Source organism: Anthonomus grandis, chromosome 11, assembly GCF_022605725.1.
Source record: "Anthonomus grandis grandis chromosome 11, icAntGran1.3, whole genome shotgun sequence".
Lineage (NCBI taxonomy): Eukaryota > Metazoa > Arthropoda > Insecta > Coleoptera > Curculionidae > Anthonomus > Anthonomus grandis.
The window spans coordinates 29,763,704-29,788,376 of record NC_065556.1 but is presented as its reverse complement, the minus strand read 5'-3'; the positions used below and the strand labels follow the sequence as shown (position 1 = coordinate 29,788,376).

General features: G+C 33.6%; 2 protein-coding genes across 5 annotated transcripts in view; one reads left to right on the top strand and one right to left on the bottom strand.

Annotated features, from left to right (window-relative positions):
* The window catches only part of LOC126741875 (protein Skeletor, isoforms B/C), a 56,368-nt gene extending 47,407 nt beyond the window's left edge, over positions 1 to 8,961 (top strand). For all 4 annotated transcript variants that reach the window (XM_050448329.1, XM_050448328.1, XM_050448327.1 and 1 more), the window contains 3 exons: positions 52 to 296; positions 373 to 857; positions 3,708 to 8,961. In XM_050448329.1, coding sequence (XP_050304286.1) covers positions 52 to 296; positions 373 to 857; positions 3,708 to 3,884 — 907 coding nt within the window. In that variant the 3' untranslated portion in view covers positions 3,885 to 8,961. The remainder of the gene's footprint in view (positions 1 to 51; positions 297 to 372; positions 858 to 3,707) is intronic.
* Positions 8,948 to 24,008, bottom strand: LOC126741876 (juvenile hormone esterase-like). Its single transcript, XM_050448331.1, has 11 exons — positions 23,852 to 24,008; positions 23,641 to 23,778; positions 23,279 to 23,428; positions 15,859 to 16,013; positions 15,630 to 15,805; positions 15,380 to 15,576; positions 12,634 to 12,820; positions 9,613 to 9,776; positions 9,429 to 9,558; positions 9,237 to 9,354; positions 8,948 to 9,185 (listed from the first exon to the last, which is right to left on the bottom strand). Exons 1-11 carry the CDS (start codon positions 23,915 to 23,917, stop codon positions 8,978 to 8,980), a joined length of 1,689 nt encoding a protein of 562 aa, XP_050304288.1. The 5' UTR covers positions 23,918 to 24,008; the 3' UTR covers positions 8,948 to 8,977.
* Positions 24,009 to 24,673: the final 665 nt, after the last annotated feature.

The following is a 24,673-nucleotide window of genomic DNA, read 5'->3' as shown; positions in this document are numbered from 1 at the left end:
AACTTAGTAGGTCTTATACAAAAGGAAGAAATTCTTTAAAATCATTTGCAGACCCTTACATACGAACGAGGCAATAAACGATCGACCTATCCCGGAAAATTCCCCGATCAGCGTAATTGCCGCATTCGGTCCTTTGAACTCACGCATGGAGGTGAACGCGCATACGTCCAAGGACAGAACGGGAAGCGACGAGCAAATCAACTTCAGCGACGTTAATGATCATCAGTGCACTTTGAGCTTGGACGATTTACCGCCAGAGGATGGAATACCCCCGTGGCCACCAGCGAAACTTATTGGTATGTCAATCAAATGAATATTTCCTCTACCAAGAGTCTGGGTCTGCTTCTTCTTCTTATTTAATAACTTTTTTAGGCGAGAACGTATTCAACGTAAAAATCGGACCGACGGGAGGAGTCAAGGGCTACTCAAAAATCACCGGGTTACCCTCCTGGGGTATCTGCTACTACATCAACGACAAACTCATACCGGAACTGACGGTGGAAAGAGGACAGACGTACACTTTCGTCGTGGAGGGTGGCGAATCGACAACGAATCCAGCGAGATTCCATCCGTTGTATATAACGGACTCGAACGAAGGAGCGTTCGGTCAACTCACCCCGGAGAAACAACAGCTACAGCAAGTCTTCGCCGGTGTGGCTTTCGATAGGGACGGATACCCTTATCCGACGGCCACGGGGAGATACTGCGAGTGGGCCCATAAGAGCATCGATAAGGCCTTGGAGTCTGCCACTTTTGAGGATTACATGAAGACTTTGAGGTTGGAGTGCGACGAAGGGGAGCCCGCTTACATGAATTGGACCGTGCCAATGGACGCGCCGGATTTATTGTATTATCAAGTAAGTGGTGAGGGTTTATCATTTGTTTGCTTCGTTGCTGTTTTAGTATTGGACACTGTTTCCTGGAGGTCCCTTGTGCTGTCTGAGTTATGGCTCATTTTTGTTGTTCCAGTAGATCTGCTGCTGCTTATGAATTGTTCATTTAATTTTAATTTGGAAATCAATTCCGTGCAATTTAATTAAAAATTCCCTAAAAATTTTTTAATTTTTTTGCTTCTTGTGAATTGGTGAGCAAAGATCGTAAATTAGAAGTAGTGTTGATTTTATTTAAAAAAAAAAATAAATTTTGTACTTAATTTTGGAAATTTTCAAATTTAATTAATTTTCCATCGAATTCCATGGAATTGATTTCCAAGTTTCTAAAAAAGATGAAAATTTGAATTTTTGTCCTTGATTCTGGAAATTTGTAAATCCAGGGAATTTTCTATTGATTTCCATGGGACTGATTTCCAAATTAGATTTTCAAGAAAAATTTATATTTTATAATTTGCTTTTAATTGTAGAAATTTGCAAATTTAAGGCACTTTCTATTGAGTGTCATAGAAATTAATATTTAAATATTTTGTTTTTAATTTAGGAAATTCACATATTTAAGAAATTTTCCATGGTGTTTAATTCCAAATTATATTAAAAAAAAAATTAATTAGAAGTGTTGTTTTGCAGGTAAATTGGTCAATTTTTCAGGAAAACAATTTTTTTTTAGTCAACGTTTCGAATTATATTTAATTCATCCATCTTGAAGGTATCTGAAACTTAGACTTCGAGCCCTGAGGATTAATTAAAAATAATTCGAACAGTTGATTAAAAACAAAAAGTTTTCATGAGAAACTGACCAATTTACTTGCAAAACAACACTTCTAATTAATTTTTTTTTTTAATATAATTTGGAATTAAACATCATGGAAAATTTGCAAATTTATAAAATTAAGAACAAAATATTCAAATATTAATTTCTATGAAACTAAATATAAAGTTTCTAAATTTGGCAAATTTCTAAAATTAAAAGCAAATTATTAAATATTATTTTTTTTTTGAAAATATAATTTAGAAATCAATTCGATGGAAAATTCTTTAAATTTGCAAAATTTCCAATATGAAAAACAAAATATTCAAACATTCATATTTTTTTCTTGGAAATCAGTTCCATGGAAATCAATGGAACATTCCTCAGATTTGCAAATTTCCAAAATCAAGGGCAAAAAATTCAAATCTTCATATTTTTTAGAAAATCGAATTTGGAAATCAATTTTATGAAAGTCAATGGAAAATTAATTAAATGTGCAAATTTCCAAAACTAAGGACAAAATAGTGAAATAGTGATATACATATTTTTGAATATTGAATTTAGAAATCAATTCCATAGAAAAATTCTTAAATGTGAAAATTTCCAAAATTAAGTACAAAATTTAATTTTTTTTTGAAAATAAATTCTATGGAACTCAATGGGAAATTTCGTGAATTTAAAAATTTTCAAAATTAAGAATAAAATATTCAAATATTTATGTATTTATTTTTAAACCTGATTTAGAAATGAATTCCATGGAATTCAATGGAAAATTATTTAAATTTCGAAGTTTCCAATATAACAAAAAATTTTATTTATTTTTTGAAAATCTAATTGGGAATTCAATTCCATGGAATTCGATGGAAAATTCCTTAAATTTACAAATTTCCAACACTAAGGACAAAATATTGAAATATTAATTTTCTTATTTTGGAAATCAATCAAATAAAGTGAACGCCATCATAGATTTCTTTTTATAATCTAGTGATACTTTATTTTAAACGTTAACTGCTATTTGAATACTATTAAATTTTTCCAAGCAATTGAAGTTATTTTATTTTTTTTGTTGAAAGTCAAGTCATTTCTGTTCTTTTACTAATTGAAGTCATTTTGTCAGGCTGTTGAAGTTCCCTGAAGTTCTGTTTATGTTTCAGATACTTCGTCAATTTTTCCAGGCAATTTAAGTTATTTTTAGTTTCAAGGAATGAATGTCATAGTCTACTTTTAAGGCTGCTTAAGTTATTTTTGCTTTCCCAAAGTCTCTGGAAAAATTTCCAGGCAGGTTTTTTTTATTTTTCAGGCAAGTGTATCATTAATTTTGCATTTTCCAAATTCTCAACATCTTTGGATTCAACTGAAGCTCTTTTTATATTTCAGTCAATTAAAGTCATTCTTATTATTTCCCAGGCAGTTCAAGTCACTCTAAAGTTTTCTGAGAAAAGGAACCTGAAACCTATTAAATGCTTTATTCTTCCTTAAAGTGACTAAGGTTTTTTTCCAAGCAGTTAGATCATTTTATCCGGTTTTTTTGCAAGTGGAACTTTATTGTTTCTCTTTATTGTTTTATTCATAAATATGACTTTTATATATTAAGATCTGTCAGTGCAGGTTTTCCCTGTGCTATCTCGAGTCACCGTAACTGTACACATTTTACGTTCGCCATTTTAACTCATTGCACCCACCCCATAAGCAATTTAAGTTAGACCTTTTATAAGGAAAAAGAAAATAAATATTGCCCTCTTGCTCCAATATATATGACCCCACTCTGTTTTTATTTCTTATCCATGAAAATCTCACTAAATCAGTTAATTTTTTAGTATTTAGCCTCTCTGCTGCATTTTGATCTATTAGTGCAAAAATTGTATTTTTCTTACGGAGTTTAGTGTCTAAAGTTGGTTGCCTATACATTATAATTCTATAGGCAACCAACATTGTAAATATACGGGTATGGTAAACTTACGTGCAGGTCTTGCGTGCGGAAATCATTAATAAACCTATATTATTATTAAGTGCCACGTAGAACGGCACTAATTGAATAGTTTTCAATGAACGTTTTTGTTTTTCAGTGTTACATTCACAGTAACTTGGGCTGGAAGATCCACGTAGTCGACCCGGGATACGTATCGCAACAGAACGGTGAAAAAATCAGTTCGGCCACCAAAACAACGTCAACACTAACCTCACTTTTATCAATTTTACCGACAATAAATCTATTGATGACAATAATAAGTAGGAGTACGTAAAAAATTAAATGATAAGTGGCGAAATTTTTTTATTTTTCGAATAAACGCACAACGTGTTTGTTTCGTTTCACGTGAATTCCCCGTTAATTATTGATTTATTTTGCAATTTTTTTTTAAATGTTAATATTATATCGTTAACATATCACCACAATAATAAATATTAAAAAAAAAACACATATTTCTTTATCGATTATAGGGTTAAGATTTAAAATGTCTCTTTTTAATAAAAAAAAAAGGTCAATTTTTATACTTTAGAAACACGTGACTTAATACATAATCTTAAAAATTTAGTAACATTTTATTTACACTGTTTGTACATAATAAGAAGCTTAGGTAGATTGGAATATAATTCGTAATAATTCCCAGACAGTACAAACGTATAATATCAAACCTTATTTCAGGCATTTAAAGCAAGCAAATTTCTTTTTTTTTTCAGGCTCTTTGATACTTTTTAATTTTAATCCAGACATTTAAAGTAATTTTGCATGTCATTCCAAGCACTTGAAGTAATTTTTTGTATTACTTATTGCCTTCTTAAAGCTATTGTTATCTATAGGCCAGTCATCGTTATGTCTCCTTGTAATATCGGTCATAATTAAATTAACTTGTTTTAGAATAACAATATAAAAAAACATACCTTATTTTATTTTGAGCTTAAAATATACAAAGGGTGCCGTCTGGGTTTTATCAGACATAAGGGGATCTTATAAACCGTAAAACGGGGTTACTTTGCACCATTTTTTTTATTAGTTAGGATGTAACGTCACTCGAAAGAAGATCTGAACTTTTTATTATAAATATCAATTGAGCAGGTTGTAATATAACTCTGATTATAGCTATTTGTTACGTATATTGCCTAATCAAGAGAACAACCTAGTTTTATTAGTGGTGCAAAGTATATATACCCCAAAAAAGTCATACTTTGCACCACTCAATATCTTATTAATATTTGGCTACTAAATGCTTGTTGATGCATAGAAAACCCTTATTATTTCAAACTTTGCAGCAATTAAATACGAAAAAATGTTCGTGGGCCAAGTTTTGTGCATTTAAATCTACCTACCTACATATATTCATGAAACAAGCATAAAAGTAAAGGAAATTGCTACAATTTAAATGAACAATCTTTATTATAACATTATAATAGTAAAAACACAACGTTTGAAACTAATCCTACCACAATTTGTCGCATTCTGGGACAATGTACAATCCTCGTTTGGACATTTTCTTGGGAGGGCTAATGGCGCCAATTACGTTGTCCCACGAATACCATATTTCGTCACGTCTTTCTGGCCATAGCATTGATCATCGCTCCATCGTTTTCTATTGCTGTTATCACTCCAGGATAAACATGATCTTTATAGGAAAATAAAACGTACTCACCAACAACTTTTTTAACATCATCTAATCCAGAGTTTTTCGACAATATTTGTTCCTAGAGAACCTGAGACGACTTTTTCATTAAATTCTTTTTCTTCTTCTATCTCTTGCATCTCATTTATTTCATCATTTGGTGAATCCCTGTCTAGTGGGAAGTGGTCGTCCAAAACAATGTCCCCCTCTGAATCATCTACGATTTCTGGTTCAACAGCTTGAAGAGGTGTGGATGTAGATGCTCCAGTTAGATGTGTTAAACTGATTTCAGAATGGGCAATACTGTATCCTGCCGAAATCGTTATTTTCTTCTTCCTACATGACTTAAACTGTGTGGCTTCCTGTCTTTTATCTTCTAAATACTTAATGAAAGTGTTTTCCATATCCGATGAACTTGATTTGTTTGTGTCGCTAGCAGTTCTCATATTAGATTGCTTAGTTGTTGTTAACCGCTCCAAGAGCGGTGTTACATCGCAAGGAACGATACCGCATTTCCTAAATCCCGACTTTAATATCTCAGCGCTATTCTTTTGAATTTTTTCCATTAATGATCGTAAAAGCATTGGAAAATGCTGTTTCTCAAGTATATTTGATCTACTCCCTACATGAGTTTCCTTATATTGAGATAAAATGTCTCTCCAGGCTCTTTTCATGGGGGGCAAATAATGCCACATCTAGCGGTTGTGTAACGTGGGTGCTGTAAGGAGGCAAACATACAAAATCAATGTCGTGTCTTCGACATAAATCGAGGACTTCATCATTAATATGAGAAGACAAATTGTCTCCTAAAACGACCTTCTTTCCTTGAATTTTTTTAAGCCTGGGTAATAGGAGAGTGGCTGAACCAATTTGCAAATGTCTGTGATTCGAACCAACCAGATGCAGTATTTGCATAACGCGTACCAGGGAGACCATTCTCAGTCCAGGTGTCCCACAAATGCTTGGATTTGTACACCACATAAGGAGGTAGAAGCTCACCAGCTGCATTTCCACAAATCATAAGAGAAATGCTACTCTTTGAGGAATTACAAATTCGTTCGGGATACTTAACACCATGTTTATTTAATATCTTTTTTTCACCGGGGTCATCGGTTAAGTTTGTCTCGTCATAATTAAAAATAGCATGCGGCTCTACACTAGTTAATGTTTGTTTTAGATTTTCTATGTATTGAGTCATTTGGTTTGCATTGAGTGCTGCTCTACTTTTTTTATGTTCGAGACTATCCTTGCAGTAAGGTCTTTATGACGAGTTAAAAATGATTTGAACCAATCGATACCTGGAGTATTATCCCTAAAACGAGTTATTTTTTTCCTTTACGATTTAAATAGCTCTTGATTATTTGTCGCAATTCCATTCCAGTAACAGAAAAAACCAGAATCACTAAGGCTATGAATGCATTGTACGAAACATCTTTCCTCTTCATAAGAGAATATTGATGGGTATCCAGGTTTTCTAGCGTGTGTTCCTTTTAATTTGTAAAAAATAGTTCTTCTTGGAATGTTAAAGGATTCTTGTATTGCTGACAAACATGCCTTCAAATCTTCTTCTGAGTAGTCTGCATATCTGCGAGATCCCAGTTTCCTTTTATAACGTCTGGGCATTTTCTGAAAACCATTTACCTATTTAACTTTTACTCTTGCGAATGAAAATAGTTTGGACGTGACAAGTTGGGGATACTTTGCATCATTTGAGCGGTGCAAAGTATATCCAATTCCATGTGATAAGTGCACATGTATTAAGTCTTTAGACGTGTACTTACCAATTTTTGTACTCTGGAACTTTCTGCACAGTATGATTTTGCAAAGCCAGAAAATCATAGAATTTCTAGATTAATATTCGGACGGTTGCTGATAAACAACTGGCGACCAGGAGGATATTCGCGCGCGTGTTGGCGACTTATTGCGAGGTGGCCTATGTGTTCTAGAGGTAGTAGAAATATCTGAACAAAATTATGAGGAGGATTACAGAAAATATAATTTTACATGTCCGGTGCAAAGTTTCCCTGCTCAGTTTTACGGAACCTTTAAAATTGTACTAATAATGATAATAATAATGATTGTAACGTGACAATAAAAATGTATTTAATACCTAAGATTTGTACATTTTTTCAATACTATGATGTTAATATACCGTGTGTAGTTTTATTGTTATTTTGTCCGTTTTGATGTGAAATATTAAATTTGTATTTACCACTCGTTCTCTTATATTATCATATAGTGGCTGACAATAATTCCGCAGCTTATTATAGTTAGTTAAGAATGTTTAAAATAATTGTTGTGTTTTTTATATTATTACGTTTACTCATTATAGAGTTTTGTTACTAAATTATGTGGTATCAGTCGTTAAGCAGCGGAAATGAGTGCAAAATAATATTTGAAATCGCTGTATAAGTTAGGAATGAATATGAGTGAATGAATAAATTAAGTAGAGTAATTAATATAAGAAGTTTGACAACAATACTTTCTATATTATGCAAGGTGGTTCAGAATCACCAGATGTATATTAAATTTTTATATAGAGGGAGATATTGGGATTTTTAAATATTCAAACGTATTTCAACGTCGGTAGGTATATTGTCTAGAAGTCAAATAAAGGGAAAATGAAATGGACGACAAGTAGTTAATAGACCTACCGGTTGCAATCATGAATATCATGTCAAAGGCATATCGTAGATTAAGAAATGTAGCTTACCAAAGGTTTTAATAAAATAAGAGTTTATTAAATTAATAATTTAAATGCAAAAATCGTTTTGTTGCACAGCTTGACACAAATTTGAACCGTCATCTTCAGGACCAGCGATTTTGTTTTTCAAAAATTATGACATGCTTAATGGCAAAATTAGTGTATTAATATTCTAATTTAAAGTGAATAATATATATAAGAAATTGTTATTACTATATTGTGTGTATGTAGGAATGTATGAAAGCAAACATTAATTAAAGGTACCCAGCATATATCTGCAAAAATGACCGCCATTTTTATAGTGGTTGTGTCTTTGTGATGTTGGTCACTCTGAACATTTTCAGTGTTGCCAACAAAAAATATATGAAATAACGATAATGAATTTGTTTCCCTACAATTGGCACAACTGAAATTTGTCAGTGAGTGACCAACATCGAAAGGACACAATCACACAAAATGGCGGCTCCCTAGTATCACATGGTCATTCACTTTTCATGGTTGCTGGTATATCATGCTTTGAATGGAAAAGACTTGCAATTATTTTGCATTTATTAATAAAATAATTTGAAAAGCTATGATATTCCAGGAAGGTCTATTTTCGTACATTAATCAAATTATTTCAAAAACTGATACCACATAGTACACACTTACTTGTACCTAGTCTTTTATAATAATTAAAAAAAATAACCTTTTCTTAAATCATGTGTAGAAGAAAAGATATAGACAATAATTTTACCAAAAATTTGTAGTACGACAATAACAACTTGTGTAATATTTTTAAAGGACAAATGGTCAATTAAGTTCCTAAATATCCAGGACAATATTATTAATGATGAAAATATGACAATAACCATCTTTTTATTCAATTTTTTTCTGCTGTAAATATCCAACGACCGTGGGGCTCTAGTTGGATAGAAGGAGACACTCACAGAGAATGTTTATTGGCAGCCCTCCTTAATCAATTGAAATCTTGATGTATTTTAAAATTGTGTAAATAAATACATCCTTTTATGTAAAAAACGCATCTTTATTTGCCCTAATAAGTAGAATAATCGTCGTCTCCGTTTGTGGCATACAAGTCTTGATAAAACTCCCAATCTTCTTGCACCGGATTGCTATTCATCGTAAGACTATTGCCAATATCTAAATATAAAATCGAACTGCTCGCGTTAGTTGTTGCATTATTTACTTCCCAAACTGTGGTTCCTAGTACCGAGTCAGATTCTGGATCAGGAGTGGGATTGCTGAAAAATTAAAATTGCTTCACGAATTCATGGAAACAGCACAAAATTTACTTAGTTTTGGCAAAATTTGTCCATAAAGTAACCATTTGGTCTCTCACTACCTTATCTTGTGCACTCACTGTGTTATTAAGATTGAACAAATAGTTTAATTCTTCAGCGTGCCCCACACCTAAAATAACGGAACACAAATCAGATTTGTACATGTTCATGAACAATAGTGAGTTACTTAGTGATTGAACTTACCGATGGTGCCATTATCCGAATCACCTAATAATCCTTTATAAGAAAACCTGTAATAAAACACGTCCACGTACTTCGAGGCTTGTGTTGCTTGTTCTCTTATAGGACGTACAAATTGGTCAAGACTGATAAACTGAAATCAGTTACTTGTATTGCAAAAAAAAAGGATTATTATTATATTACGTACATAAGAAAGATTGCTGCCTTGCGAGGATAAAGGTAATACACCGAAATAATGAGTCCTAATAGTTGCCCCAACAGTAATTCTCCTGAAAAAGTTACTAGTCATATCGATCGGGGTAAACCTTTGGACGTCCACAGAATATTCAGCCAGCACGGGTAAAACGTATGCTAGAAATTGTTTATTAATTAGTAAATATTTAAATCGCTGTAAAATGGATTCAAATTATTTTCATTAAAGAAATGCAAAGAATTGACTGAATTCCGCATTCAAGAACTTATAAAATGTTAAAGGATCTGAATGACACCGTCTGATTTCAAGATTAGGAATATCATTAAACTGGAAAGTTGGAAAGTGATTGCCTCATAGTTTATGTAATAATTACGACAAATATTAACTGCATCACTATGAGTAAGGGATCTTCTCTGTACTACAGCGTCAAGGTGTCAAATTTGACAATCATATTAAAGAGAATACTTTGCGAAAGCATACTCAAGTAAGGAACGAACCAAGGAGCAATAAATTTATTTAGAAGAGTAAGAGTGAAAAATGTACACTATTTCTAGTGATAAAACCAAGACTACGCATACTCCTGTTAATAATATCTAAAATGTGCGACAAAAAAGTTAGCTTGGTATAGAAAAGAACACCCTAATCTTTAACTGTATCAACCAACCTGAGTTCGTTTATGTCGATTGGGTATTGATCATTAATAATTTTATTAGAAGTACCAAACGAATTACATATACGCTTCTTTACATTCAGTTATTGCTATTACTCAGCAACACTATTTAAATCCAACTAAAGCAGCTCAGCATCAAGATATGACTTTATGGCTTTATTCAGTTTAAAATCATCAGCAAAAGCAAAATGACCACACTTCAATACCATTAGAAATATAATTTTATCCTGACTAACTGTGTGCGACCAGTCAAAAAATTATGATAAAATTCGACCAAAGTCTCGCCAAAATCCACAGACTCAAACTTCGTAACCAGATTATCATGACGAACCGTATCAAAGGCATTTGAGAGTTTTGTATACATACAAATCTCAAAAGCACGGATCAACTCGTACCGGTAGATCAACATAAGGTAGTCACCATAGATTTAACTTGAGACATGCTGATGACCACTAAGCAACTGCCTACAGTGCCATGAAAGCAACTACTACTCCTACTCCACAAGCAACGCGTATTAGATTTAATTATGGGCCAAACTACAAAAAGCATTTTAAATCGATACGTTACATCTCGTAAAAAATACGTCCATAGCAGCAGCAATAATAAATATTACTTATTTAGTGGATATGCGTACCGGAAAATGCACTTGTTCTGTTGGTTTTAACGACAAACATTGTAAACACCGTATTACTAAAGTATAAATTAAATTTTAGTATTAACACTATAACTCTAAATACTAAATATCAATTATAAGATGAAGCAAGTGGCCAATGCGCTAAATGTTTTTACACCTTGAGCAATAGGTCTTCAACATAACCACCCGAATTAATACACTAGTCACTTTATTAAAAAAATTTGGGTCATTTTAAAGCAGTCCGGACAACGGGAAGCTTTAAAAGAATAATCGAATTTTACCTTAAATTATGATTTTATTGCACACTTAATCATATGCTTTGTTACACTATCGTTACTAATAGAAAATGCCATGCGAAAAACGCACATGAGCATGCGTATTTATGCATCACACTGATGGAGCAATTTAACTTCCGCTTCTTGGTAAAATGCCTATGCGTCAAAGCCGTTTTCTTTTTGTTACAATAGTGCAAAAATCCAATTTCTGTTTTTTTTTTAATTGTTTATTATAGAATAGCAAAGTAGCAAACATTAAAATAAACAGCTGCAAATAAATAGTAGTTAGAGTTTGAGGTTGAGAATGTCAACGGGACTAACCTAACACGCCAATAACTCTTTTGCCATACATACGTGTAGGTTTAGCAGTAATAAAATACGGTTTTTTCCTTAAATACTGCTAGCACTATTTAACGGTTCCAATAATTCCTTATTAAATATACAAAATTCCGAGCACTCTTCAAAAGACAGAGCAGTATCATTTTTTTGGTGCCATTACAGTGTACTAACGGTGATCAAGACATGGATCTCATTAATGTAAAGAATTTGCACAATAAAAGTAACATGGAAAATAATGAAGATTCAGAGGACATAAATTTAGAAAGGTAGAAAATAACCTGTCAAACAGCTTAGGAACCATTGACTGAATAGATACCTTTATAATTACAAATCTTATTTCTTTCGCTAATTTTATGAATGGGTGTTAAAAATCTTACCTTCCAATAACCAGGAAATTTGCCTGATGTCAAGCAAAGATTAAAAAAGTGATGCAGATGCTTACTTAAAGTACGCACATAGTTTATAAGAAAAACAGATAGGATACGATCAAGGTCAAAAGAGTTTCTGTTAGGAAGGCGTAAAATATCATTAAATCTATCCAATAAAGAAAAAGTCATGCAATTTAAATCCAGAATGTAATCAAACTTATAATCAGGAGCTTTGCTGATCCAGGTTTCCTACAGGTAGCTTTGAAATACCTTGTCTTCCATATGCATGCTATTGGGTTATGACCCAGACCTTCGTATTTTAGCGGAATAGAGAGTATTGTAAAAAATATCAATGCATTTATTAATATCTTGCTAATCAAAAGCAATATCCCAATTCATGCTAGCAATGTCATACTTAAAATCTAAATCACAATTAATCGAAGTACTTAATCGATCCTGTAACAAATTTTCAATAGCAAGTATGATAGTAGCATCAGACAAACTGGGGAAAAATAAATGGTACCAAACAAATTTGGCAAGTTATTCACTTGCTACAACTATAAAGCCCATTTGCAAACAATATAGACCAAACTGTTTCAACACACAGATTCGTCCATACTGCATTGGGCAGGTTAAAATTACCACAGAATAAAATATCGAAACTAGTAAGAACACTTGCAAGATCCATGAACGAAGAGGAAAATTCCTCATAAATTGACATATACATACCGATATAATCAGTGACTGCTCCAGCTTCGTTCGAATTAAAACCCATGATCATTGGCACTCGCTGGAAATTTCCCTCGGAATATTCCAGCCAGCTTCTGTTATTGGTAGTGAAAAATGCGCCTTCTATGTCAGGTTCGTATACTGGACCCCAAGGTAGGCCGGCCAGAAGATCATCTACTAAATAACTCTGAAAAAGTAGGTATAGAAAAAAATTTGGAAATAGTGCATAATTGGAAAGGAGTTTTAAGTAGTAAGTAGATCCATTCTCTCATATCCTTAGACACTGGGTGAAATGCTTAACAAAACCCAATTAATAGTTGTAAGAACTTCTAAGTAGATTCAAACTTGACAATACCCTAATATTCGTCAAGGAGGATAAAAGAGAAACAATAGTACTATTGAACGAAGTTTTAGCTACATACATATTAAAAAAAAAATAATAAAAAACTCACACAGATTAAAATTGAAATTTCAGATATTCTTCAGTGTTCCACTCGGAACTTGTGGCTAAATGTGCTCGATACAAGGCCATTAAAAAAAAAATATTCTTCAGTTGTGGAAGGATCTTTTATTTATCTGGCAAATTTGTTATAAAATTTAATTGCCCATACCCTGGTCCAGTTCACAGATTACACCTTTAAGGGCTTCAAAGTGCTCCCCGTCCGTCTTAACGAACATAAGATTTCCCAGAATACCATAGGCCAATCTACAGATTTCACTAAACCCAAGGCCTCCACACATAAATTTTATAAATAGTATGGGTCCAAGGACGAAGCCAATCTTAACAACACTCGCCTCTCGACGACACACCAAATACCAATAAATTGATTTTTCCTTTTATTTCATATATTTAGAAAAAATTAGGTTAGGGGAAGAATATTAAAAATAAGAAACGAGTTTAGAAGACGACAGATAAAGTCTTAGCTCCTGGTTTTATAAAAAAACCATTGTACCTCAAATATTGTATTTAAGAGTTATGGCGCTTAGATTAAATTAAATAAATAATATAAAATAATGAAAAATAAGTTTTTTGTATAGTGGTATATATTGAATTGAAAAAAGCCTTCGATACCGTAAACCTTAAACTACCCCCTAGAAAACCTGTACAAAATGGAACTTGCCATAAACTATTACTTTCATATACAAAAGGCAGAAAGTATTTTACTATGTTATATGGAAAAAGTGTTAAATAATGAGATCTAGATGTTGGTTTTAAGAACACTTAGGTGTCTGTATTGGGTCCTCTTGAGTATTTTTTATAAATTAAAAGTCTTAAATGTCTGCTGAAAAAATCCTCAATTCCTCTACCTTGATTGTACCCTGTTCTCGAGGTATGACTAGATCAACTTGACACTCTGTGGACAAAAGTTGTACCTATAAAAAACCTTTTCAGGAGTATTCCAGAGTTCACACAATCACAAGCACTAAAATCACGAAACACAACGCAAATGACCGGCTATCACGCTGTTTAATACCGCTTTCAGACAGTCGAAAAAAAATTTTTTTGCCTGTAAGAAAACTAAAATGAAGATATTTCTCTCAGGAATTTAAAAATCTTTTTTCTACATCTAATTTTTAACCATTTTCTAAGAATCATGTGAACGAACGCTGACCACTTCGCTTGAGTGCCGAATTCAGTGGCAGAATGCCAAGTGTATTTCTGGCCATTAGAGTTCTTTATGGAGCTGTCAAGGGTCGAAAAATAAAATCGTGACAAAAGAGTGTAAAACATAACAATGTAAAAAAACCGCTTTCTAAAAGAAGTAGAAAATGGTAATGTTTCTTACAGGACTACCGTAAGGAGAAGGAAAATAAGAAATATCTCTTCCAGGCAGTTGAAAAAACCTTTAACAGCCTGTAAGAAAATAAAAATGAGAATATATGTCCATGGACTGCCTGGAGGAGGACAAAAAATGAAGATATTTCTCTCAGGAAGTCGAAGAAAATCAAAAACAAACTTTACCTGTGTGTAAATATAGTCAAAAATTTTAATATTCTTCTCTTTTTGTTTAGTAAAAGCAACTGTTTTACGTGACAAGGAAAAATTTAAAATGTTGAAGAGCCCAAAAAACGTTTTAAAAACATGCAATGAACGAAGTCTTTAAAAATGTTGCAATAAAGAAAATGGGTATACCGAACAGGAGAGCTTCTTACTTTGAATGAAGAAAAAGTACATAGTCTTGCAGAACTAAGAGTTCATTCCGCCTGCTTATATCACCTTTTCTGAAGAATTACGAGCATGTAATGTAGTTGAAAGTCAAGATAAAGTGGAAGACCTGGATGTATGGAATAGCGAAAAAAAATGAATATAATGAAGAGTGGAATTAAAGCATGTTCCAATTATTAATCTACACAGGATCCTCTATTTTGTCATGATTATATTCTCCCCAGATTAATAGATCCCCAGATTAATGGTTGGTGCACTGGTTAAAGAATATTTCAGATTTCTCTTTCTATATCACTCCGAACTGCCCTATGTCAAAGCTTGGGTTCAAGCCTCGGGTCCTCCTAATGATGAATGCTTCTGTGCCTAAACATGTTGAAAGTTTTGAGCTAGTTCCTGTTTTTTCACACCCATAACCCAGAACTATGTTTATAATAAACGAGTGAAAAGAGACGCATATTTTTTCCTTATAAAAAAATACACTAACATAAGGTACATTTCCAGAGATTCTTTTCCAAGAAAATACTCTGCTACCGAGCATGAGGTGGTACTACTTTGGTTTAGTAAGTCAATTTAACCTACTTCTACGGTGACATTGTTCTCAGCCAATTTCAAACTTCTATAATCCACGGCTCGCAGTCTATTAATTAATGTTTCACTGGAAAAGGTGATGATCCCTAGTCTGAGGCCCACCCTTGAAGCCTTTTCCTCCGGACTCAGGGATAATGTCCAGTGGCATAGGCTTGAGCCGCTCTGCATTATGGCAGCCTTAAACAGACCTGAAAAACATTGTTTTTAATGTAATTTTTAGTAGTAGAAAGTGTTTATTTACCTTGGGTCTGATTGCTTTGAACCAAGTAAGATATGGAAGCAGCCCCGGCACTTTCGCCAAATATGGTGATATTATCAGGATCACCGCCGAAGTATTGGATATTATTTTTAACCCATTTTAGGGCCAACACCTGGTCTTTGAGGCCCCAGTTTCCGGAAGCGCTTGAATCGCTTGTACTAAATAGAACGTTTAATAAAAAAATAATAATTTATGTGGATAATTATTGAACCTTAAAAATCCAAAAACGCCTAGTCGATAATTGATGGCGGCCATAATGACGCCTTTTTCGAGAAAATAGTCCGGCGGGAATTCGCCGATCGAGTTGGAACCAGCTTGGAAGGTACCGCCGTGGATCCAAACCATTACAGGCAGATTTCCAGTGATCTGGAAATGGTGAAATATTCGTTATAGATTTTTTTAACGTAAGAATAACAGGAAATCCGCCATCTTGTTTCTAAAAAGGCGAGGTTTTTTAAACTAGACTAATTATTACAATTGGGGTTTGCTAAAATCTAAATTGTTTATACTGAAATAATATTTTATTCATATTAGCTCTAATGGACAATGAATCAATTATATTCTTATATACTATTAAATTTGGCGTTCGCTTGACTTCGGAAGTTAATGAGTAAGTCACATCAATGTCAATGAAAACAAAATGGCGGCGTAATCAGTGAAAGAAATGGCGAATACGTCATGAAATCTTAATTTTGTTTATAAAAGTCACTATCATGCCAAGGTTAATTAAAACAGGATGGCGGTTGTAAAGAAAACCGTTGACTTATTGTGCGGATTGTATAATAATTTCATAAAGTCGCACTACTGTCCTTGCAAGGCCAGCGAAAATAAGATTCCAAGCGATCCATGCTGTTGAAAATGGACTTTTGACTCATTGTTTCATATAAAAACTTAAATCAGTCCCACGCACGAACTTTATAAATATACCTGGATTGCTAATTCACTGAAAAGTAAAAGACCACTACTAGGTGGCCGCCATTTTGCGTGATTGTGTCCTTTCGATGTTGGTCACTCTGACAAATTTCAGTTGTGCCAATTGTAGGGAAACAAAACAATTAACGTTTTTGAGAGGTTATGTTTACAAATATATAAAATAGAATCACAATTCCGCGTCATCCTTCACTCAGTCAACACGTGGTCGTTCTATTCCTTTCCTATCCTTCGGACTCCTTTCCTAAACCCTTTCCTACCCCTTGCCGTTGGATATAACGTGCCTTTAAGAAGTAAATTTAGTGAAAGTATCAAGCCCACTTCCGCGTCATCCTGCACCCAGTCAACACGTGGTCGTTCTTTCCTTTCCTATCCTTAGGAACCCTTCCTAGACCCTTTCCTGCCCTTGACCTTTGCCAGTGGTAGCTGAACCTATTCACGCCGGTAGCCAGGCCGGATGCATCATAGGGGAGGCGTCCATATACCTATTATTCAATAATAGGTATATGGAGGCGTCACCGTGCATTTCAGTATTAAAAATTGTGAAAGTATCGATTCGGGGAACAGGGTACATACCCGCGACACTTTTCCCGAATTTCCAAATCGTGCTGGCAGATTGCCTCGTAGCAGAAGCCATTAAAACCACAAACCAACCAAAATAGAATCATTTAGTTAAGAATTTAAGACAGTTGCGTTAGATCTACGATTTTTCTTGTACTTCTAGAAACCTGTACTACTAGAATTTCATTAAAATTTATGAAAGAAAGTCATCCTCACCTAAAATGAGACAATGTTTCAATTAACATGGGATAGATACATGCACTTTAAAATACTTGTTTTATTATTCTGATAAACTTGAATCTTATAAATCCTAATGCCATGAAAATGATGATCTTCATTTAAAATTTTCCTTCTATCTACAGTGTTTCCGCATTAATAGGTACAACCACAGATAGACAATTCACAATAATTCGGTTTTGAGAAACAATGAACCAAATACGCTTAAATAAGGATGGTGATACATTATCCAGGTATTAAATAAGGAGGAAGCTGTATTTAGTTCGTGACAGGTCACACTTCATTACCGTTATTCAATATATTTTTTGTTGGCAACACTGAAAATATTCAGAGTGACCAACATCAAAAGGATAAAAATGGCATTTTTGGGTATCGTGGCCATATGCATTAGCAGTCCAGTTCGTGGTCCTACGAGATCAATGATGAATCTAACGACAATCGTATTAGAAACTGACAGCACAGGATATGTCTCCTATACAGAAAGCGAACAAATTCACCTCAATTGGGGAGCAATCTGAGACAGGTACGTTAGCAATTGAAATACCCAGTAATGTACATAAAAATGAAGTTAGTATTGGTGGCTATGTACTAGTTATGCACGAACATCAGCTCTATCCAGGTTAAGAGAAAAGAAGTCACAGATCGTGAAGTTTTAATCTCAGTGGCCCGTAAAACTAGATATGATTTGGTATTTCTATAATGATGCTATACAAAATATAGATATGCCGTGTCAAAATTCGTGAATTATATTAACTATATTTATTACGTTGTATTCCTTATTATATTTTGATTTACTCTATGCTTATATGGTCTGTGCTTAATTTGGTTTTTATTTATGTCACTCTTAAAATATACATTTCATTTCAGTTTCTTTAACAATTTCTCATATGTCTGGGTAAATTGACACCTATAGTTTGAAAATGATGTAAGAAACTTGACATTTCCAGGCTATCCAGGCCGCATCTGAAAAATTAAATGAGGCAGAAATTGCAAGAAATAGACTTTTGACATCCATTTCCAATTATTGGATTGGATGTCAAAAGTCTAAATATTGATTGGAGTCAAATTTACAATTTGACTCCAATCTCATTGAAAAACTAGAAAAAATTACTTCGACTGCCTGGAATAAGTTTAAAAATTACTTTCACTGTTGAGAACGCCTGCAAATGCCTGGAAGAAATAAAATAATTGCATACTTCCAGGCACTTAAACTCAATTTTCCATTTATTCCAGGCTCTAATTGTCTAGAAAACAAGTCGAAATGACTTCGACTGCCTGGGAGAACCCAAAAATTAACTTCGATAAAAAACGGTGTCTTATTCTGCAGAAATTCTAATAATTTCATAAAGTCTTTCTCGTGTCAATCATAACAAAAAAAAAGATGGCGGTCATATCAGTCATATTGATTCGTTGTGTAGGGTTTATAGTAATTTCATAAGGTCGCACTGTCATTCCAATGCTAACGAAAATAAGATGGCGACAAGGACTTATATAGGACGAAGCGTTAAGAAACATAGTCATGTTGTACGAATTTCTGCTAAGCATTTAACACGTTGTGGTCATCATTAAAATCAGGCAGGGAACCTCGTGGTCACGGGTGGACATTTCTTGTGTCGCTTGTCAGGACCAACATTTATTATTTAGTTTTGTCGATATTTTGGACTTGGTATGACCTTAGAGTAATTATTTTTGATAAATATTTTCTTATTATGGTATCTTTACTTGGTGGTCACTTGGTCCTAGAATGTAATTTTACATCTTGGGACCAAGTGTTCATCGAAAGGGTATACTGCTTTTTTTACCGTTTTTTTATTTTAATTTTATGTTTTGTTTAGGTTTTTGTTTTACAAATTATTTAAAAATGACTGGAAGACGCTTAACAGATGCCGAACTTGCCGCTGAATTAAAAAATTTGACTGATGAGGAAATAATAACAGGATTTTCGGACGATTCAATCAATGATCGAGATTTTGAGCCGGAGGAGAGCAGCTCTGATTCAGAATCTGATACTGAAGATGGAGGAAATAATTCGGATGATGTTGTTCCTTTAGCGAATCTTATAAATGGCCGGAGATGGAAGCCTGTAAATGGAGACCGTTTAACATTCGATACATTTCCGAACAATACAGGAGTAAATCCCGGCATAGCTGTTGAGTTAGCTGGAAAAGATCCTGTGGATTTTTTCATATATTTCATAAATGACGATATAATAAATCTGTTTGTTACGGAAACCAACAGATTTGCTTTACAAAAAATTATCGGCATTACAAACTTCGGCAATCAGACGGATAAAGAAAGAATTGCAAAGTGGGTTGATACCGATCCTTTGGAAATGCGTACATTTTTAGGAAGTATTATTTGGATGGGCTTACTTTAAGTACTACAACTAAGGGATTATTGGTCTAAGGGTCTCCTGTATCAAAATAATATTCCTAAAGTAATGAGCCGAAATAGATTCGAAAACATATTAAGCATGTTTCATACTTGTGATAACGAAAGTCCAAGAGATATGGAAGATAAGTGACGCCCTAAAGATGATCCAGTACAAGTTTCAAGAAGCATATGTTCCAGAAGATATTGTTTGTATCGATGAAAGGAAACAGGAGGAAACACCTGCATACGCTAGGGAAATCAGTTACCTCGCTATGTAGGGGATGCAATGAGGAGGACGAAACAACTCTTCACATACTGTGCTTCTGTGAAGCATTTAATCAAACCAGGGCAACATTCCTGGGGGAAGAGAAACCCTCACCAGAGGATATAAGAAATCTACCACTGGGCACAATCCTGGACTTCCTTGAAGCTACAGAATTGAACCTGTGGGACTAAACATATGGGACCCAATAGGACTGCTTCTTAGCAGACCGCAGTGTAGGGAGCCACAAGGCACCAGCGGTGGAGTTTTAGTGGGTATAGGACGAAACAGACCCCAAAAAAAAAAAAAAAAAAAAAAAAAGAAAAAAACAGGAGGATATACTTGGGCATTTAAAGTCTATACAGGCAAGGAGAAGATCGATGATATAGCAGTCTCAGAAAAAGTTGTAACTGAATTGATGGATGGCCTCTTAAATTCAGGAAGAACACTCTTTACGGACAATTGGTATACAAGTGTCTCGTTAGACGATAAAATGATAGAGCAGAGAAGACCCATCTCGTTGGAACGTTAAGAACCAATCGAAAAGGCAATCCTCCAGAAGTTACTCAAGCAACATTAAAAAAAAGAGATGTAATTGCAAGACAGAATGAAAGAAAAACAGTAGTACTAAAATGGAAAGACAAACGGGATGTGTTGATGCTTAGTACCAAACATGACGATTCAGTTACAACTTTTTTAAAAAAAGGGAAAATGTATACCAAACCAGCTGTTGTGTTAGACTACAACAAAAGGAAAACATTTATCGATCGCTCAGATCAGATGGCAGCCTATGCCTCCTACTGTCGCCGTACTGTAAAATGGTATAAACGTGTACTTTTTCATCTAATAACTGCTACGACAGTTGTAAATGCCTTACATGTATTTAACAAGGTAAATAACAAAAAAATGAATATAACCCGATTTAGATAATTTATTGCTTCGGCCCTAGTAGAATCTACTGATAATTTGGATATTTATTTATTTATTTATTTATTTATTACAAGTTCAGGTTGCGAACAGTACACAAGTACCAAAAAAGCATCCACTGTGTATATATAACAAACTTATGATAGGTTTACCAAACATTGTCTTAAATTTACATGTCACGTGTGTAGAACCAATCAAAAAGAAAAGGGAAATTTAGATGAATACACTAATGAGATTAAATAGAGCGTAAACTGTTACAAGTTCGGAATTAAATAAATAAAAATAATATTATTCTATCTTTTTTAAAAAATAGGTTTTTAATTGGCGTTTGTAGGATCCTATCGGCGTTCTAAAAATATCCGAATTCAGAAAATTGTTGTAAAAATTAAAAACATTTTGAATTCTAGAAAGTGGAGAGTTCTGTCCTACGTTGGTTCGATAAAAATCAGCTGCAAACAAGTCTCGGTTTCTTGCATTTTGCCTTGGTATCCGTATATTAATGTGAGATAGAAGATAATGTAAATCGACGTGACAATTTACTATTTTATAAAGCGTAAAAAGATCTGTGATATTTCTTCTGTATTCAAGGGTTAAAAATTTAAATTTGGCTCGTATAATGGTATAATTATGGTTGTATATTGGCATATTGGTCTTAAATCCTAGATATTTTAGAAACCTATTTTGTACCCGCTCTAGGCGCGTAATGTCTACATTGTACTTCGGATTCCATATTACTGAGGCAAAAGAAAGTTTACTGAGGACAAAAGCATTATATAAGGAGATAATTGAATTTGGGTTTTTAAAATCCGTTGAATTTCTTTTTATGAAACCAGTCATCTTATTGGACTCGCATATCACTCGCTCAATGTGAGATTTAAAAGTCCATTTTTCATCCAGGATTACTCCCAGATCTCTAATCTGTACAACTCGTTTCAGATTACTGCTATTTATAGAGTAAGGCGATATTATTTTGGTAATATTTTTTGTAAAAGAAATACAAAAGCACTTTGCAGAATTTAGAAAGAGACGATTTTTCTGACAGTTTTGTTCAAGGCGCAAAAGGTCTTGTTGGATTTTGAGGCAGTCATCCATGGTCTCGATTTTTAAGTAGATTTTCAAATCATCTGCAAAAAGTAATATTTTGCAGTGTTTAAAACATTTTTTTATTGAATTTATATATATTATAAAAAACAACGGACTCAGGTGACTGCCTTGCGGTACACCTGATGTTATGTCAAACCACTCGGATTTATGGCCATCAATAGTTACTCTACTTTTTCTTCCTGTATTATAGGAACAGGATAATCTAATTATTGCAGGATCAACATCGACTTCTTCAAGCCTTTGTATTAATATTTCAGGATCAATTTTGTCGAATGCTTTACTGAAGTCGGTATATATCACATCCACTTGACCTGTGTTATCTATTGTTTTAGTGACAAATTCTGAAAAGCATAGTAGATTTGTTTCAAGAGATCTTTTAGGGTAAAAACCATGCTGTTCTTGAATAATTCTATGTTTTACACTCGGAAAAATTGTGTCGTACATAATTTTTTCCAGGATTTTGCCAAAAATGCATAACTTGCTAATGGGCCGATAGTTTGTCACGTCTTCCCTATCACCATTTTTAAGATATGCCATTAGCTGCTCGCCCATCAACTTCTAGAGAGTCCCATTAAAGGAAGTGGAGGGTCAAAAGAGGGTGACTAGCGAGAGATGTAAAGTATGTTATACAAATATGTCAAGACAGCATAATTCAGCCTATGCCCGAAAAAATGCTAAAAAGGTGAACACTATTTGTCAGCAATGTCAACAACCAATGTGTATACCATGTTTTAATGACCATAAGTAAATTATTTTTGTGAAATGTTAATTTGGTTTAGAATGTTTTTTCAGTTACTTATTTTTTATATATTTTTTTGAATTTTTCACAAATATTATGACTTGTTTTGAGAATTGATAACTGTCATTCTGGGACCAAAGTTTATATTTTAAATGCTAAACATAAGCAAAACGTTCCCACCGATGAGCACGCGGTCTCCAAATATAATTCGAAGTGTGCCCACGGGTGGTCATATTGTCATAGCAACTAAAATCACTAATGACCACCGGTGATCACTTTGTCCCACTATAAAAAATTAAAATGTCCACTGGTGGGCACGTGGCGTTCAACGTGTTAAAGAAAAAATGCATTTCATTTAAACAAAAATACTTATAAAGGGTTAAAAATACAATAAAATAAACATGTTTTTATCATTAGCCTCCACATAAACCATTAGGCTAATATTACATAAGTGAAATTTGTGATAAAAGTAAATTATTCATTAAAAAAAAAACTTACGTTGGTCGTATAAACGTTAACGTGGAGGCAATCTTCAGATCCCAAAACGACGTTGTTTGTTAAGGCTATCGTTCCAGCCAACTGAGTGCAAATATCCCTCTCGTAAGTCGCATTAAATGTGCCATTCCAGGCATCGTTTTCAACTGGAGCCTAAAAGAAAAAAGCCACTTTTTCCATGACAGATAGCTCGAAAATTAAATTAAATCTGAAAAGTTCATAGGGTGTCCCATTTGAATCCAAAATGATTCTCCTTGAGACACCTTATATATATGTATGTAATTTAATTACTTGCTGAAATTCATAGGCATGTTTACGATGTGAATGTAATTGAATCATTGAATTGAACATTTAAGGTTACTTACTGCAAACCTGAGATTTCCTGTAGGAGGTTTGGCGTATGGAATTCCCCGAAAACTATAAAAAGTGAGATTTTCATTCGCGGTATAGTTTACCGCCCCCAAGATCTCTCCATCGGGAATCGTAACTGTGGGGCCTTCCTCCTATATTATTCAATAAAAATATATTTAATTAATAATAACTTAGTGTATTGTTTGCAGTAAAATCGACACGCACCTGCGCCCCGACATTTGCTGCAACTAAACCAATAAGCAACACCCGGCAAACTTTCGGGGTAAACATTGTACGTGCGACAGTAACGACTTTTTAAAATAAAAAATTCTCCCCGAGTTTACGCGCTTAAATACATTATGGCGGGTATATATATCATGGTTTTTAATAAATATCATATAATCGCTTCGATAAAGAAATTGGCAGTAAACTTGTAGCGTAAATATGTAAACAAAAAAAAATGTTAAAATGGTTTAGAAATTTACATAGACAATACGTGAAAATATCCGTGGGTAAATGTTTGTTAAAGACAAACGCATGTTGATTCAGAAATATGTTAATGCAAAAATATATTTATGTATCAAGATGTATTTTTCTATTAAGAAAATCATCTGTTTGCTTTAGTTTTTATAACGTAATTAATTAAGAAATAAGCCTAATGGAACAGATAACAACATTGTTATAAATTATAAAGGGAATTTTTTTCGCAGACAATCTTATCCTTTAACAAACTTATTGCGCTACATGAATATCAACAACCAAAGATTTCTTGATTAGGGGGGATTATTTCGGGGAAACTTTCATACAATATATATCAATAATTTAAATTAACGACCTATTTCCGGTATAACCAAAAATGTCACAAAATTTTAAAAGTAGGTTATGTGTTGTGCAGTCATTTTATTACATTACTCTTGGATTTTTTATAACTGATTCACTTTACAAAGTGTTTAGTTGAGTTTCGATAATACAGGGACGTGTGAATCCTCGGTTGATTTTACGACGAAAATTATATCAGCATATATACAGTGGACCACAAAAGTGATG

Coding starts and splice junctions, on each gene's coding strand:
- LOC126741876 (XM_050448331.1), bottom strand. CDS start 23,917: ATGTTTACCCCGAAAGTTTGCCGGGTGTTGCTTATTGGTTTAGTTGCA. Junction 9,777..12,633: donor AGCAGTCACTGATTATATCG/GTATGTATATGT, acceptor AACAATTTCTAG/CATACGTTTTACCCGTGCTG. Junction 9,355..9,428: donor TTCGGATAATGGCACCATCG/GTAAGTTCAATC, acceptor CCGTTATTTTAG/GTGTGGGGCACGCTGAAGAA.